Source organism: Vanacampus margaritifer, chromosome 2 (genome assembly GCF_051991255.1).
Source record: "Vanacampus margaritifer isolate UIUO_Vmar chromosome 2, RoL_Vmar_1.0, whole genome shotgun sequence".
NCBI classification, from domain to species: domain Eukaryota; kingdom Metazoa; phylum Chordata; class Actinopteri; order Syngnathiformes; family Syngnathidae; genus Vanacampus; species Vanacampus margaritifer.
In genome coordinates this window covers 7,850,356-7,865,736 of record NC_135433.1, presented here as the reverse complement: position 1 = coordinate 7,865,736, position 15,381 = coordinate 7,850,356, and the positions used below count along the sequence as shown (strand labels likewise).

Genomic DNA, 15,381 nt, shown 5'->3' with positions numbered 1-15,381 from the left:
GGAGGTCGAGACCGAGACAAGAGTAAGACTTTTGGAGACCGAGACAAGACCAAGACTTTTGGAGGGCGAGACCGAGACAAGACCGAGACTTTTGGAGGTCAAGACCGAGACAAGACCAAGACTTTTGGAGGTTGAGACCGAGACAAGAGCAAGACGTTTGGAGACCGAGACAAGACCAAGACTTTTGGAGGTCAAGACCGAGACAAGACCGAGACTTTTGGAGGTCAAGACCGAGACAAGACCAACACTTTTGGAGGTCGAGACCGAGACAAGAGCAAGACTTTTGGAGACCGAGACAAGACCTAGGCAAGATCCAGACTTGTGGAAGTCGAGACCAAGACAAGACCAAAACTGTTGGTGGTCGAGACTGAGACAAGACAAAGACCGTACAGTATATATCGAAGAAAGAAAACACAATGATAGAACAAAAAGACCAGTATCTTTTTTTTCCATTAGGTTTGGAAGAAAAACAAATTCTGCTATGTTGTTTTGAAATCATACAAAGAAACATATCAAATCTAAGCAAGTTATGATATTTTCTGGGGGAGCTGCATGTCTATTCTCGTCTCTATCCACTCCCTGTGTGCAGGGGGGGTAGGGGGGGGGGATTGGCGTAGCTGATCACAGTAATACTGGCCTGGTGATCCAAAATCTTTAGTCCGCACTGTGCGAGACCGAGACAAAAACAAGTCCAAATGTCTTTGATTCCGTAACCGAAACCTTGACACTTAAAAAGTGGCCTCGAGACCAAGACCGATCTTGAGAAGTACAACACTAGTCATTTAGCTATGAATTACAATGCATGGTAAAATCCGTACGCGGTTCAAATTTTAAGATAACAAATATCACAAAAACCTGATTCTGGAGACATTTCCCCCCCCTCCCCTGTCTTCTCTGAAAATGGTCGGGCCAACAATCTTAAATGTGATGATGTATTTGTGCTAATTGACGATCGCTGTGTGTTCTCGCAGGCAGTCATGTGGCACAAGATATGGCAGGACAGCCAGCAGGTTGGGGCCCAGCCCTCCCGACCGAGGGTCCCCCTGGCCGACCCGCCGGTGATCAAGGAGCTGGTGAGGGCCGAGGTCAAGATGCTGCTGGAGAATCTCCAAGAGAAATTCCTCAAGGAGGGAAGGTCGGTCGGTGCATGTTGTCACTCATAAGCTCTCTTGTTTCTACCATAAATGTTGTGAGAATATATATATATATATATATTTTTTTTTTTAGGTTTGTGAGTATTTTTTTTTAATTTGCAACATTTTATTTGTTTACTATGTTTTTTTTTTTTTTTTTGGAGAGCTCAGTATTGTTCATTCTGTAATTTTACCGATTTGGCATGTCATCATCATTGCTCACCTTTTTTATTATTTTTTATATATTATTATTTATTTTTATTTTTTGTTTACTATGGTAACGTTATAAAGGTGGGTTCGAATGATACCAGGAGACGTCTATTATTCATTCATTTTTGCTATTCGCAGCAGAAGGTTCGCTGTACTTACTACTTGGGTCAGAAAAATATCAGTTTTAGTTACAATTTAACTTTATTGAATTCATCAAGGACGCCATTTTTTTTTCAAACACAGCTCACATTGTTAATTTGTTGTTCTCGCGTAGACTATTGTTACATGTTCCCTTCCATCTTAATTCAAAAGATAATTGATATCATTTACCACGTTTGGCTATTAAAATTAAAATTGCGGTGACCGAGCCTTGGTGTAAGGCTGCGCTGTTATTACTATATTATTAATATGTTATTACTAAGGCCTGACTGATTAATTGGCCAGCTGATTTAAAATTTTAAAAAATGTTTTGGAATTATTTATTTATTTACACACAGAACTTAAAACAAAGATTATGATGCTCAAACCTTCCCTACTCCCTCAAAAAAAAAGTCTCCCGATTTTTGTCTCTCCTGTACATTGGAAAACAGTCAAATGTTCTGCCTGTAATTCATATCTTTATTGTTATATTTTAATAGTGAATATTGCTTTGAATATAAGTTAGGACCCCCCCAATAAAAAGATTATTTTATTCATTATTTATCATTTTTAATTAATCGGCTGATTAATCGGGTATTGTATTCTTTATTTTATTGTAATTTATAATGATCAAAGCATCCCAAACATAAGAGTTCCTTTGAATGCTTATTTTTTTGCGACGGTCAACTTTGAGTTGAGAATTGGAGTGACTTGAGAGAGAGAAAAAAAAAAAAAAGCAGTCCAAAAGATGTTCTCCATTTTGTAGCGTGTCAGTATTTGTTTTGGCAGATTTCATTCTCGCCAGAAGTTATTTCAGTGACCACTGTGAATTTTTCAACAGCATTATAGTGCGTATGCCCCCCCCCCCCCCCCCGGTAGGAAAAACCTTCCTCAGCCATGTGTTAAATCTTAGGATGGCTGATAGATAGCAACTTTATCCTCCGAAAAAAAAAAAAACAGACAGAAAGTGAAGGCAAGTCCTCCTTTTTTTGTGCGCTTGTAATTTGTCTTGCCACCACGTCTTGCTTTGTCCCAACAGCTGGGATGCAAGAGGACGAAACCCCCCCCCCCCCCCCCCCCCCCCCACGCTCTCGCATCCTCAATGCACATTTTCCCCTCCAACAAAGCCGTCCATAAAACACGACACTTTGCTCCCTTGTCAGTTACAAATGAGACGGAAAGCGCGGGAACAAAAGTTTGTGTGAGCAGCGGTGTTGCGATACAATAAGTCACTTAAAGCAGAGAAAAGCGCTTGATTTTTAGCGCCCCCCCCGTTATCGCTGTGTTAAGTTATTGGATTGAATATAAGAGCATGCGCTAAGTGGTCCGGCTAAAAAACACATCTTAAAAAACGGCGCCCCGCTGCGATAAGTGAAGAAACATCGAGTCGTCTGACGCGGCTTTTTAAGTGCTCTCGGTGACATCCTTGCCACTCTATTTTTTTTTCCTTCTTTTTTTTTTTTTTTTTATGAAGAGAAAGTTATCAGCGTTATAAAAATCTAAGGAGTGGTGATAAAACATCCTAATTGCTGTTTGCTTTTTAATTTCTCACGCTAATGTCAGGGCATTCGACGGGCAAGTGCTTCTTGGCGATCAAATGTCACTTATTGGAAAACGTGGCAGAATCGTAAAACGTTGCTTTGTGTGTATTTGTTTGCAGCAAAGTGCGTGTTATTAATTCTCCTGGCAACTAAAGTTGTTGCTGGCAGGAATGTTGCGTCCCTTTTTCTCGTTTTGTGACTATTTATTGCAATATACCGACTTCCTTCCTATTGTTTTTTTTTTTTTTTTTTTACTTTGTCCATTCAGCATTTCATGAGGACAAAAGTAATGAAATAACTCAAACTATACTTGAATTTGAACAAAATTACTTAAAATGATAGCAAAAACGTCCTTCGTTTTTGTCTGGCAATTAATTCAATACATTAGGCTTCAAATGTATGTTACAGTACGGCTGCTAGCTAGAAGAAACAGCAACAGTTGTAGTCCTTTTACGTTGTCACCTAGAAGTGTTAAAATTAACTCATTCACTGCCATTGACGGCTATAGACGTCAAAAATTCATTTGAACTATTTCTATTAGTAACTTTTGTTAACAGGAGTATGAAAACCTAGAATTTTTTTTATTGTACATTTAGAACAGATTAAATTTGTGATTAATCATGAGTTAACTAGTGAAGTCATGGGATTAATTATGAAAAATTCCAAATTTTTAATAATCTTCTTTTTTTTTAAGTAATTTAATTATTTTTTATTTTATTTTAAAGAAAAGATTATTAAAAAATTAAGGGGCATCAGGCAATTATTTTTTTTAATCATAATTAATAGCATGATTTTACTAGTTAACTCACGATTAATCACAAATTTTATATCTGTTCTAAATGTACAATAATAAAAAATGTTTCTAGGTTTTCATACTCTTGTTAACAAAAGTGGGAAAAATGTTAAACTAATGAATGAATTTTTGACCTCTATAGCCATCAATGGCAGTGAATGAGTTAATCGAAAATTGATCCTGAATCGAATCGCAGACCCAAAAATCGGAATCGAATCGAATGGTGAGACATTCAAAAATTCCCACCCCTAATATACAGTACTCAGGCTTATAAAGTGAGTAATGCTCATAAAACTGACTTATATACGACAACACAGTGTTGATTTGTTCATTTGTTTAATGTTCTGCCGTTGCAAAAGCAAACAATTCTTCAAGCGTTAGTACTTTTTTTTTTCTCTCTCTCTTTATATTGTATACACGAGCAATCTAATTACCAGGGCGAGTCGCAGTCGGGGCAAAGTTGCTTTGACGTCACACCCGCGGGAGCCGTGGGTGGCAAATGTCAGATTTTTCTTTATTGTGATTTCGGCCATTTGTGTGAGGGCGTATGGGGGGGGGTGTCTTATAAAAGTCAACTGATTTATCTTATTGGACTCCTCCTGTGTGGTCCGGATGCCCGGCCATCCATTCTCTCACACACACACACACACACACACACACCAGTCAGTATCTGTGTGATTTGTCTCCGGGTAGAAAAGCCTCATTTTCTCTAATGCAGGGACAATAAAAGCAAGCAGGCTGTCGGCTCGCCTGCGGCTGCCTGCTTTACTTACTTTGTCCCCCCCCCCCCCCCCCCTCAAGGAGTTTCCAGAATATATGATGCCGCTGCACAACTTTTCCATTTTTAAGGTCTATGTTTAAAGGGCTCATATAATCATAGCTGGGATGGGCTCTTATTTTGGTTGCGAGCGTCTTGATGCACCGTGATGTCGCAGATGTCGTCTTGTCATTACAGGCCCGATGAGGAGTTCTTGAGTCGTTACAACACCAAGACCGTCAACTTTGCCCTGGGCCGCCTTGACATCAGCTCAGAGCCCAAAGACGAACTCAGGTGTGGGCCGAGGACCCCCGCGCTGCACGTGTCGCGATGTCAACTGTCTTACTTGCTTTTTTTTCTGTCTCGAAGCTCGCGCTGTTCCATCCAGTCAAGCATCGAAGACGAGATTGAAGCCATGAAGGATAAGCTGAACATCACCGACATCAACAGTGTGGTTGAACATCTTAAGTAAGTCGTAAAGTTGCTAGCTCTTAAAATAGTAATACAGTGGTAGGGATAGACCGATAATCAGCCCGGCAGATAATCGGCCTCTTTTTTTTGTTTTGATGGCTTCACTGCCATTGACGGCTATAAACGTCAAAAATGTATTTGAACTATTTATATTATTTTTTGTTAACTCTTTGACTGCCAGACGTTTTCAGAAACGGGATGTCGCCAGTGCCAGCCGATTTAAGCATTTTGACTGATCTTTCAAGGTCCACAGAAAATGTTGTGTTTGGACTATGGAAACACACATACTACCAAATGAAAGATTGGACTCTCATCTTTCATCAGAAAAAAAAGTTTGTTTCTACCTTATTCCGTTTTTCAGTAATCATTAATAGAAAATGGTTAGTTTCACCCAAATGCTCTGTTTTGAAACAAAAAACGGAGAAAACAAGCTTTTTGTGAAACGATGTTATTTCATGCACTCTAGTGAATTGTACACTTCTTTTTGTCCATGAATGATGCCACAAACACCTAAATAGTGCTTTACTTCTGTAATACACCACCACCAACAATGAAAAAGTGTTTTTAGATTGCAAAATACGTTTATTTCCATTCAACAGTGTAACAATTTGACAAAACAAATTTCACTGTGCTTGCCCCTTTCGCGTGCAGACGTTACACTTTCTTGACAGCCTTTTTTTCCAGGGAATAGCAAGTAGCAGACTGTACCCACTCCTCCGATGAATATGCATTGGACTCGGGGTACTCTTCGTCGTCCGATTGAACGTCCGCCTGAGCGTGCTCGGTTGTGCTCCGCGTTTTCCGGTGTTAGCATCGCTAGCCGGTGAGGCTTTATGACGTGGTCATAGCTGCCGCGTCAACGCTTCCAACTTCGGCGTCAACCTCGGAGCCACCATCATCATCATCGTCGTCATCACTGTGCTCTTTAGCATTGGTCGATGAGCTGCTTGCAACCGGTCGCCATTGTTCGCTTCATCAGCCATCTAGCTCCGCCTCACGTCTTCTACTGCCGCGTCAACGCTTCCAACCTCGGAGTCACCATCATCATCATCATCGATGATGATCATCGTCGTCATCAATGTGCTCTTTAGCACTGGTCGATGCTTTTCGTCTTTGAAAAAAATGCTCAAGCGTGAGCTGCTTGCAACCGGTCGTCATGTTCTCTTCCCTTCCCCAGCCATTGTCCCCTCTAGCTCCGCCTCACGTCTTCTACTGACGCCTACCCAATCTTGTCAAAAGAGAGTCATCGCTGCCATCTAGGGGCCAAAAATTAGGCTAACTAGATCTGCTTGAAACTTTCACCACAGCTGGCCAAGGCTTTCCTCCACCCGTTTCCCCCAAAAAAATTCAAAAAAATTTGGAGAACGTCTTTTAACGTCCTTGGCAGCCCTCCGTAGGTTTTTACTAAACGTCATTTAACGTTTTTGGCAGTAAAAGAGTTAACAAGGGTATGAAAACCTAGAATTTTTTTATTGTACATTTAGAACAGATATAAAATTTGTGATTAATCATTAGTTAACTAGTTAAGTCATGTGATTAATTATAATTTTAAAAAATTAATTGCTTGTCGCTCCTAATTTTTAATAATATATATATATATATATATTTTTTATGGCAGTGAATGAGTTAAAAACTGTTATTTTTGCTCCGATGGGCGCTTTTCTCCTCCGTCTTCTTTGAAACAGCGGCTGTTGACTCCCTGCAGCATTGGCCCGCCCACAGCACCATCTTATTAATTGCTCGTGCAGTGCTAACAGCCAATAAGCAGCAATTAGCGGCTATTAGCCCGCGAGCTAATGGCTAGCTGCGGCAAACTTAATAGCCGTTTTTTAGCGACTATTTGGGAGTTATGCCAGGGTTAGCCTGTGAGTGAACAGTTAGCCCACGAGCTAACAGTTAGCTCACGAATTAACGGCTATTAGGTTAGCCCGTGAGCTAACGGTTAGCTCGCGCACTAACCTAATAGACATTTTTTTAGCGGCTATTTGGGAGTTATCCCGGGGTTAGCGTGTAGGTGAATGGTTAGCCCGTGAGCTAACGGTTAGCTCGCAAATTAGTGGCTATTTGGGAGTTGGCATTATAGTTGGTGCAAAGGCTGATGGCAAACAATAAACCTTTAACATGTTGCAAATTACAAAAGCTGCTTAATAAACATGTGCTTGAAGGCATTTAAGCAGTCAAGTGCTGGAGTTTTTACTATTATTTTATTATTAAAAATGCTGACACCAACTTTTTTTTCCCCTGTAAATGTATATCGGCTTCAAATACCGTTTTTTGGCTTCCCGGTATTTTTAATTCAATAAAAAAATTTAAAAAAGTACTTACTTTGAAAGAACTTTGAAAATTATTTAATTTTAAAACATTAATTGGCTGGCCAATATCAGCTCTTTTAAAATTGACAATAATCAATAGATTTTATTTTATTTTATTTTGTTTACACGTTAACAAATTGCAACATAAGACAAAGATAATGTCATTGAGCAAAAAAAAAAATAATTGACAATTTTTTTCCCGATTTTTCTCTATTGTAAAGTTGAATACTAAAGCGCAAAATGTCAAATATTCTGCCTGTAAAATCATATCTTTACTGTTGTAAGCCATAAGTCTCAAACAGTCCTGCATGCTTTAGATGTTTCCTCTTCTACAACACGCCTGATTCAAATGATTAGGATCGTTATCAGCACTTTCTGTGCTAATCATTTCAATCAGGCGTGTTGGAGTAGAGAAAGCATCTAAAGCATGCAGGACTGTAGCACTCGAGGACCGAAGTTATGAAATGTGAAGGGACCAAAAATGAAATTTGTTTGATTCATTCAATCTGTTGATTAATCGGTTATCAGAATTTCTTTCTACCAAATATCAGAATCAGAATGTTTCTGGGGTTGGTGAAGGACTCTGGTTGGTGGCGTGGTGGGTGGTGTCTGGTCGGTGCTGGATTTCACTTTCCTTTCTTTTCTTTGGTCCTTCCTCGGGTCTCCTAACAGCCTCACGACTCTGGCTGGAAGTGTTCAGTTTAGGTGAACGGTATGGGATTTTTTAATAGGTTTTAGGTGAACTAATGAATACGCGCACGCACACACATACACATCCTCACCGCATACAAAATAAAAAATTAAAATAAATAAATTAATTAATTTAAAAAAAAAAAAGAGAGAGCAATGATGATGACATGTCAAATCGGTAAAATCACCGAATGAACAATACTGAGCTCTCCAGAAAAAAAAAAAAAAAAAGAATCAGAATGCTCAACATAGTGTCGTTGCTTCAAATATAGTACAAAATGTAAAGTAGTTTAAAGTTGTTTAGGTAAACGTAAGTCTATTGTCCAGAGGAAAACATTCAGTCAAAGCGTCTTGGATTTTTCTTTCATTGAACTTAATTGTTTGTTAAACACGAATGGAGCATCACCCCATTTTCTTGCCTCAGTTGCCCCACATCCGTCCCAGACAGCTTTCCCCCTTTTCTCGCCTCCTTCACTCTCCATCTCTCCTTTCCTTCCTTCGTGTGGCAGTGCGGTCAATGGGGCTACCTTGGAAGAGCGCCTGTTCCTTTCTCTTCTCTCCCTCTCTTTCTCTCTTTCTTTCTTTCTTCCTTCCATTTTTTGACTTGAGCAGAACAAAAGAGTCCATTGTGAGAAAGCGGCGTCCCGAGCCGGACGCCGGTCGACGGGCGGCTCAAGCGCGCTTATGTAACTAGAGAGGGACGGACGCTTCCTCGGGTGAAACGACCGGCTCGTATTTGTCCTTGCTTTGTTAGGCCATCTCCTCCTTCCTGCCCGTGTGCAACTTTTTAATAGAGACTCATTTATAGTGCGACTGGGGACCTGAAGTTTCCTACATGACCCAGATTGTTACTTGTGTCTCTATAGGTTTCCAATGAAAAACAACTGCAGAATATATGGCTTTAGTCTTTGAATAGATTTGCTTTTCATACCTACCGCAATACCTTAGTGCAAAAATACCTTCCTCTCTCTCCTGATTATCTACTCGCATACCTCCCGACCCACCTGTGTAATTTCCTTGTTCAATCTGCTTGGGCTCCAAACTTTTTTTTCCTATATACATTTCCCAATAGATAAAAAGTAACTTTACTGATTTACTTGAATTGACTTTACTTTTTAAAGGAAGTCCCTTAAAAAAAAAAAAAGTAACTTTGATACTTTACTGATTACTTGCGTTACAAAGTAACTAAGTTAGATTACAAGTTACTTTCACAGTTATATTTAGCACATACCGACTACATTGCTTAACATAAAAATGGCACCCAATTTTGTCACTTAATTGGAATTCTGTTTGTAACAGTGATAATTAATAAATATATTTCTCAATAGATAAAAAGTAACTTTACTGATTTACTTGAATTGACTTTACTTTTTAAAGGAAGTCCTTTAAAAAAAAAAAAAGTAACTTTGATACTTTACTGATTACTTGCGTTACAAATTAACTAAGTTAGATTACAAGTTACTTTAATAGTTACATTTAGCAGATACCGACTACATTGCTTAACATAAAAATGGCACCCAGTTTTGTCACTTAATTGGAATTCTGTTTGTGACAGTGATCATTAATAAATATATTTCTCAATAGATAAAAAGTAACTTTACTGATTTACTTGAATTGACTTTACTTTTTAAAGGAAGTCCTTTAAAAAAAAAAAGTAACTTTGATACTTTACTGATTACTTGCGTTACAAATTAACTAAGTTAGATTACAAGTTACTTTAATAGTTACATTTAGCAGATACCGACTACATTGCTTAACATAAAAATGGCACCCAGTTTTGTCACTTAATTGGAATTCTGTTTGTGACAGTGATCATTAATAAATATATTTCTCAATAGATAAAAAGTAACTTTACTGATTTACTTGAATTGACTTTACTTTTTAAAGGAAGTCCTTTAAAAAAAAAGTAACTTTGATACTTTACTGATTACTTGCGTTACAAAGTAACTAAGTTAGATTACAAGTTACTTTCACAGTTACATTTAGCAGATACCGACTACATTGCTTAACATAAAAATGGCACCCAGTTTTGTCACTTAATTGGAATTCTGTTTGTGACAGTGATCATTAATAAATATATTTCTCAATAGATAAAAAGTAACTTTACTGATTTACTTGAATTGACTTTACTTTTTAAAGGAAGTCCTTTAAAAAAAAAAAAGTAACTTTGATACTTTACTGATTACTTGCGTTACAAATTAACTAAGTTAGATTACAAGTTACTTTAATAGTTACATTTAGCAGATACCGACTACATTGCTTAACATAAAAATGGCACCCAGTTTTGTCACTTAATTGGAATTCTGTTTGTGACAGTGATCATTAATAAATATATTTCTCAATAGATAAAAAGTAACTTTACTGATTTACTTGAATTGACTTTACTTTTTAAAGGAAGTCCTTTAAAAAAAAGTAACTTTGATACTTTACTGATTACTTGCGTTACAAAGTAACTAAGTTAGATTACAAGTTACTTTCACAGTTACATTTAGCAGATACCGACTACATTGCTTAACATAAAAATGGCACCCAGTTTTGTCACTTAATTGGAATTCTGTTTGTGACAGTGATCATTAATAAATATATTTCTCAATAGATAAAAAGTAACTTTACTGATTTACTTGAATTGACTTTACTTTTTAAAGGAAGTCCTTTAAAAAAAAAGTAACTTTGATACTTTACTGATTACTTGCGTTACAAATTAACTAAGTTACTTTAATAGTTACATTTAGCAGATACCGACCATATTGCTCAACATAAAAATGGCACCCAGTTTTGTCACTTAATTGGAATTCTGTTTGTAACAGTGATAATTAATAAATATATTTCTCAATAGATAAAAAGTAACTTTACTGATTTACTTGAATTGACTTTACTTTTTAAAGGAAGTCCTTTAAAAAAAAAAAGTAACTTTGATACTTTACTGATTACTTGCGTTATAAAGTAACTAAGTTAGATTACAAGACTCTAATCTTTCTTTTGGTAGGTTCCATGTTTTTATAGCAATAGAACAGAATATTCTGTGGACCTTGCAAAATATGTCAAAATCCAGTAAAACAGCCGGGAGAGAAGGGGGTTGCTTCGACGAAAATGGTTGGGAGTGAATGAGTTAAGTACTTTGGCTCATCATAGTTTTGCCTAATTTAGGACTAAACAAGGCATCAAAACTAGTGGAATATGTCAAAACAACTCACATCCAACTAGTTGTCAGCTCAACTAAACTTCTAAAATTGCCCATATGAAGAAGAGTTCTACTAACTACTGTACCTACCCTTTTTTTTTTTTTTACAACCTAAGCACATACCCATTAAAATGCCTCCCTCCTAACCTGCCACCGTAACCATTTGCAGGTCTATCCTGACTGAGGAATGTACGACACTGAAAGCACAAGTACATCACGCACAGGTAAGACGGGCTGAGGTTGCAAATTAATCTTTAATCCTCTTTTGTTTTAATCCCTAAAGCCTTCAACTATGTGTGGATAAGAGTCATATTTACTATATCGATGTGAGCCGTTTGAAAGAAGCGTGGATTCTGCTGACCGTGAACCCCCCCACACACACTCATGCATAAATACATGCAAAAAAAAAAAACATGGCTTTTCCTCGAGCCCCTCCCATGACTGCATCTGTTCATGTGTCCCAGTGGGATAAAACCAAAATATGATGCATTTTTTTTAAATCAATGTTGTATATCGACGCCTTCTTAACATAATCGCCTAAGTCTTTTTTTTTTTATTTAGATTTTTCAGAAAACACAACAAAATTGAACCATTTGCATCATGAGGAGATGATTTAGGCAAAAAAATAATAATATTTGCAAAAAAAATGATTTGGCTTGCTAACACACACACACACACACACACGCTGGTTACTACTTGCTCTGGACGTGAATTTTTGAGGGCATATTATGATGGAAGACTTCTGTTTAAGCGTTTAGTGGTTGCATGCACAAATTCCTCTCCTCTCTCCCTGTTAAGTTATTTTTAGCCCTTTAGCTTCCTCTGCTCTTTCCAAAGACATTCTCTGATCAATGTAGTACATTTACCATCTACTTTACCATCCTGGCTTTAGTAGTTGCAGACCATACTGCTATAAGTACATCTAATGTAACGTGCGTTCCCTTTTGTGCTGTGATTTGCAGGAAATGATCAAAAAGCAGTGCAGGAGTCAGACTGAGGGGGTCAATAGTGAACCAACCCTTGCAGGTACTGCTGGAGGAACATTTGGGCCAATGCTGCCATCTAGTGGCCTATTGATGCAAATGGCTGGGGTTTGGTCTCCTCTACTGAAAATGTATTTGAATACTGCTGATATAATTGACATGTTTGTTGTTTGTACTGTACATGTTTTGTTTTAACTTTAGAATTGAAAGAACTGAGAGGGGCTATTCAAAAAGACTTTGAGCTATATCCCTCGCCTCCATCGCCTGTCGAAGAAAAAGCAGTGAGACCGACATTTAGGTATGGTGCATATATATCGGATGGATGGATGGATGGATAAAATGGATGGCTGGATGGATGGATAGATAGATAGATGAGATAAATTGATGGCTAGATGGATGGATGGATTAAATGGATGATGGATGGATGGATGGATGAATGATGGATAGATAGATAGATGGGATAAATTGATGGATTGATTAGATGGATTGATTAGATGGATGGATAGATAGATAGATAGATAGATAGATAGATAGATAGATAGATAGATAGATAGATAGATAGATAGATAGATAGATAGATAGATAGATAGATAGATAGATAGATAGATTAAATGGATGAAGGATGGATAGATAGATAGATAGATAGATAGATGGATGGATGGATGGATTAAATGGATGAAGGATAGAGATAGATAGATAGATAGATAGATAGATAGATAGATAGATAGATAGATAGATAGATAGATAGATAGATAGATAGATAGATAGATAGATAGATAGATAGATAGATAGATAGATAGATAGGTAGATGGATGGGATAAATTGATGGATTGATTAGATGGATTGATTAGATGGATGATGGATGGATGGATTGATAGATGGATGGATGGATAAAATAGATTGATGGATGGATTTGATGGATGGATGGATAAGATGGATGATGGATGGATTAGATGGATGGATGGATAGATAGCTGGATGGATGGATTAGATGAATATGATGGATAAAATTGATGGATGGATAATGATGGATGGATTAGATGGATGATGGAAATATGATGGATAAAATGGATGGATGGATATGATATGATGGATGGATGGATTAGATGGATAGATGGATGGTTAGATAAAATGGATGAATGGATGGTGGATGGATAATGATGGATGGATTAGATGGATGATGGAAATATGATGGATAAAATGGATGGATGGATATGATGGATGAATGGATGGATGGATTAGATGGATGGATAAAATAGATGGATGTTAGATAAAATGGATGAATGGATGGGTGGATGGATAGTGATGATGGATTAGATGGATGATGGAAATATGATGGCTAAAATGGATGGATGGATGGATGGATAAGATAGATGGATGGTTAGATAAAATGGATGAATGGATGGGTGGGTGGATAAAATGGATGGATGGATAAGATGCAGTGTTTGCCACACCATGTTAATACTTGGGCGGGTCACCCAAGTAAACTGGCCACCACCCAAGTAGATTTCAAGAAAATTTAATAAAAATATATATTTCTTTTTAAAACGTGTCGTGACCAGATATACCGCATGTACCATTAGTTGGCTGTACTTGTGGATCATGAAGGTAGAGGAGATGCAAGTAGCAGAACATCTCTCTGGCCCCCCACCCCCCTGGGGTACACCCACCAAAATAGATTTCAAATCTGTGGGAAACACTGAGATAGACATGATGGATGGATGCATAGATAAGATGGATGGATGGATGGAGCTGCTTTTTACCTAAATTTGTGTCCGTTTGTGTCTTCTCCTCCCATCGTCGTGGTCATCAGTTCCAGGCTGTCAACAGGACAAAAGAACTCCGATAAAGCCTTGTACGCATTAACTTCTACCTCTCTCCGAAGGCCACACCCTCCCTCCACTCCACCTCACCTGAACTTTTGCGGCTCCCTAAAGCCGATCGACGCTTTGGAGACCTCCCCAAGGACTCGGCATAAAAGTGCCACGTCGGCGTCTCGACACAGAAAAGTCCGCCTTAAAACCCCCACCAGCGACCCGCTCCTGCAGCATTCGCGCCCGGGGGAAGATGACTCGGATTTCCTCTGGCGGCTTCTCACTACTACAGATAGCTCACCCTTCTTCCCCGCACTCTACCTCCAGCCTGGGTAGAAAGGGAAATGTATGCACATAAGAAGCTTATCTGTCAATTTTGTGTGCAGTGAAAGATTGCAGATAGAGTAAGAAAAGGGCTCACCGTGGACAATATGTGAGCCAGTAGCAAAGAAGCTACCAGGTGTCACTCGTCAGTGGTAGTCCACATGTGAACTCACGGGAAAAAACATGGACATTGTTTTTTTTTTAACAAGACTATCTGTACAAGTGTTTACAACCAAGTCACTTCCGTGACATGTCAACCATCCAAGTTGACGTCATCTAAGGTTTTTCTTCAGGAGATATTTACTAAAAGGTGTGATTGTAGTGGAGAGTGTGACTCATTTGCACATAGTGTCTCGCTATATATTTATAAAGAAAGGCAGATTTTAAAAAGAAAATTGCATTCCTATTTAAAAACAGGTCTGATATGCATTTGTCTCAGTTCGAAAATAAATAATCCCAGGTCTACTCCCCCAAACAAATTTAGAAGCTACTCTAACTGTTATGCTATCTGAAAACTAGCTAACTGTTAGCTTGTCTGAAAACTAGCTAACTGTTAGCTTGTCGGCGGTGAAAGAAGAAGCTAGGATAACTGTTTGCTTGTCAGTTAGCCTATATCTGAAAACTAGCTAACTGTTAGCTTATCTGAAAACTAGCTAACTGTTAGCTTGTCTGCATTGAAAGAAGAAGCTAGGTTAACTGTTTGCTTGTCTGGTAGCTACATTGGAGTGGCTAATATGGCTAACCTAGCTCCTTATCATTTGTGTTGTTGTGTTGATTGACGTGTGAGACATGTTATAGAAACACTCAAGACAACCAGTTGCTTCTCTATTTGTGTCCGGATGGATAGATGGAATTTTTTTTATGTAGCACTTTCAAATATGGAAAATAAAATAGCAACAACAACAACAAAAAATGAAATACAGAATGAATCACAGCATCTTCAAATAAAAATCTAAACTAATCAAAACAATCTACTGCAATTTTACTGGAATTCCTGCCGAAACAACTGTTTTGAACAGTTTTGTTTTTTTTATA

General features: G+C 38.0%; 1 protein-coding gene across 4 annotated transcripts in view; it reads left to right on the top strand.

Moving 5' to 3' along the window:
- Positions 1-15,381, top strand: part of ccdc24 (coiled-coil domain containing 24) — a 27,524-nt gene extending 12,143 nt beyond the window's left edge. For 2 of the 4 annotated variants that reach the window (XM_077559689.1, XM_077559688.1), the window contains 6 exons: positions 972-1,135; positions 4,771-5,040; positions 11,396-11,450; positions 12,189-12,252; positions 12,411-12,507; positions 14,022-15,381. In XM_077559689.1, the coding sequence (XP_077415815.1) occupies positions 972-1,135; positions 4,771-5,040; positions 11,396-11,450; positions 12,189-12,252; positions 12,411-12,507; positions 14,022-14,358 (987 nt within the window). In that variant the 3' untranslated portion in view covers positions 14,359-15,381. The remainder of the gene's footprint in view (positions 1-971; positions 1,136-4,770; positions 5,041-11,395; positions 11,451-12,188; positions 12,253-12,410; positions 12,508-14,021) is intronic. The other 2 variants (XM_077559691.1, XM_077559690.1) reach the window with 2 other exon arrangements.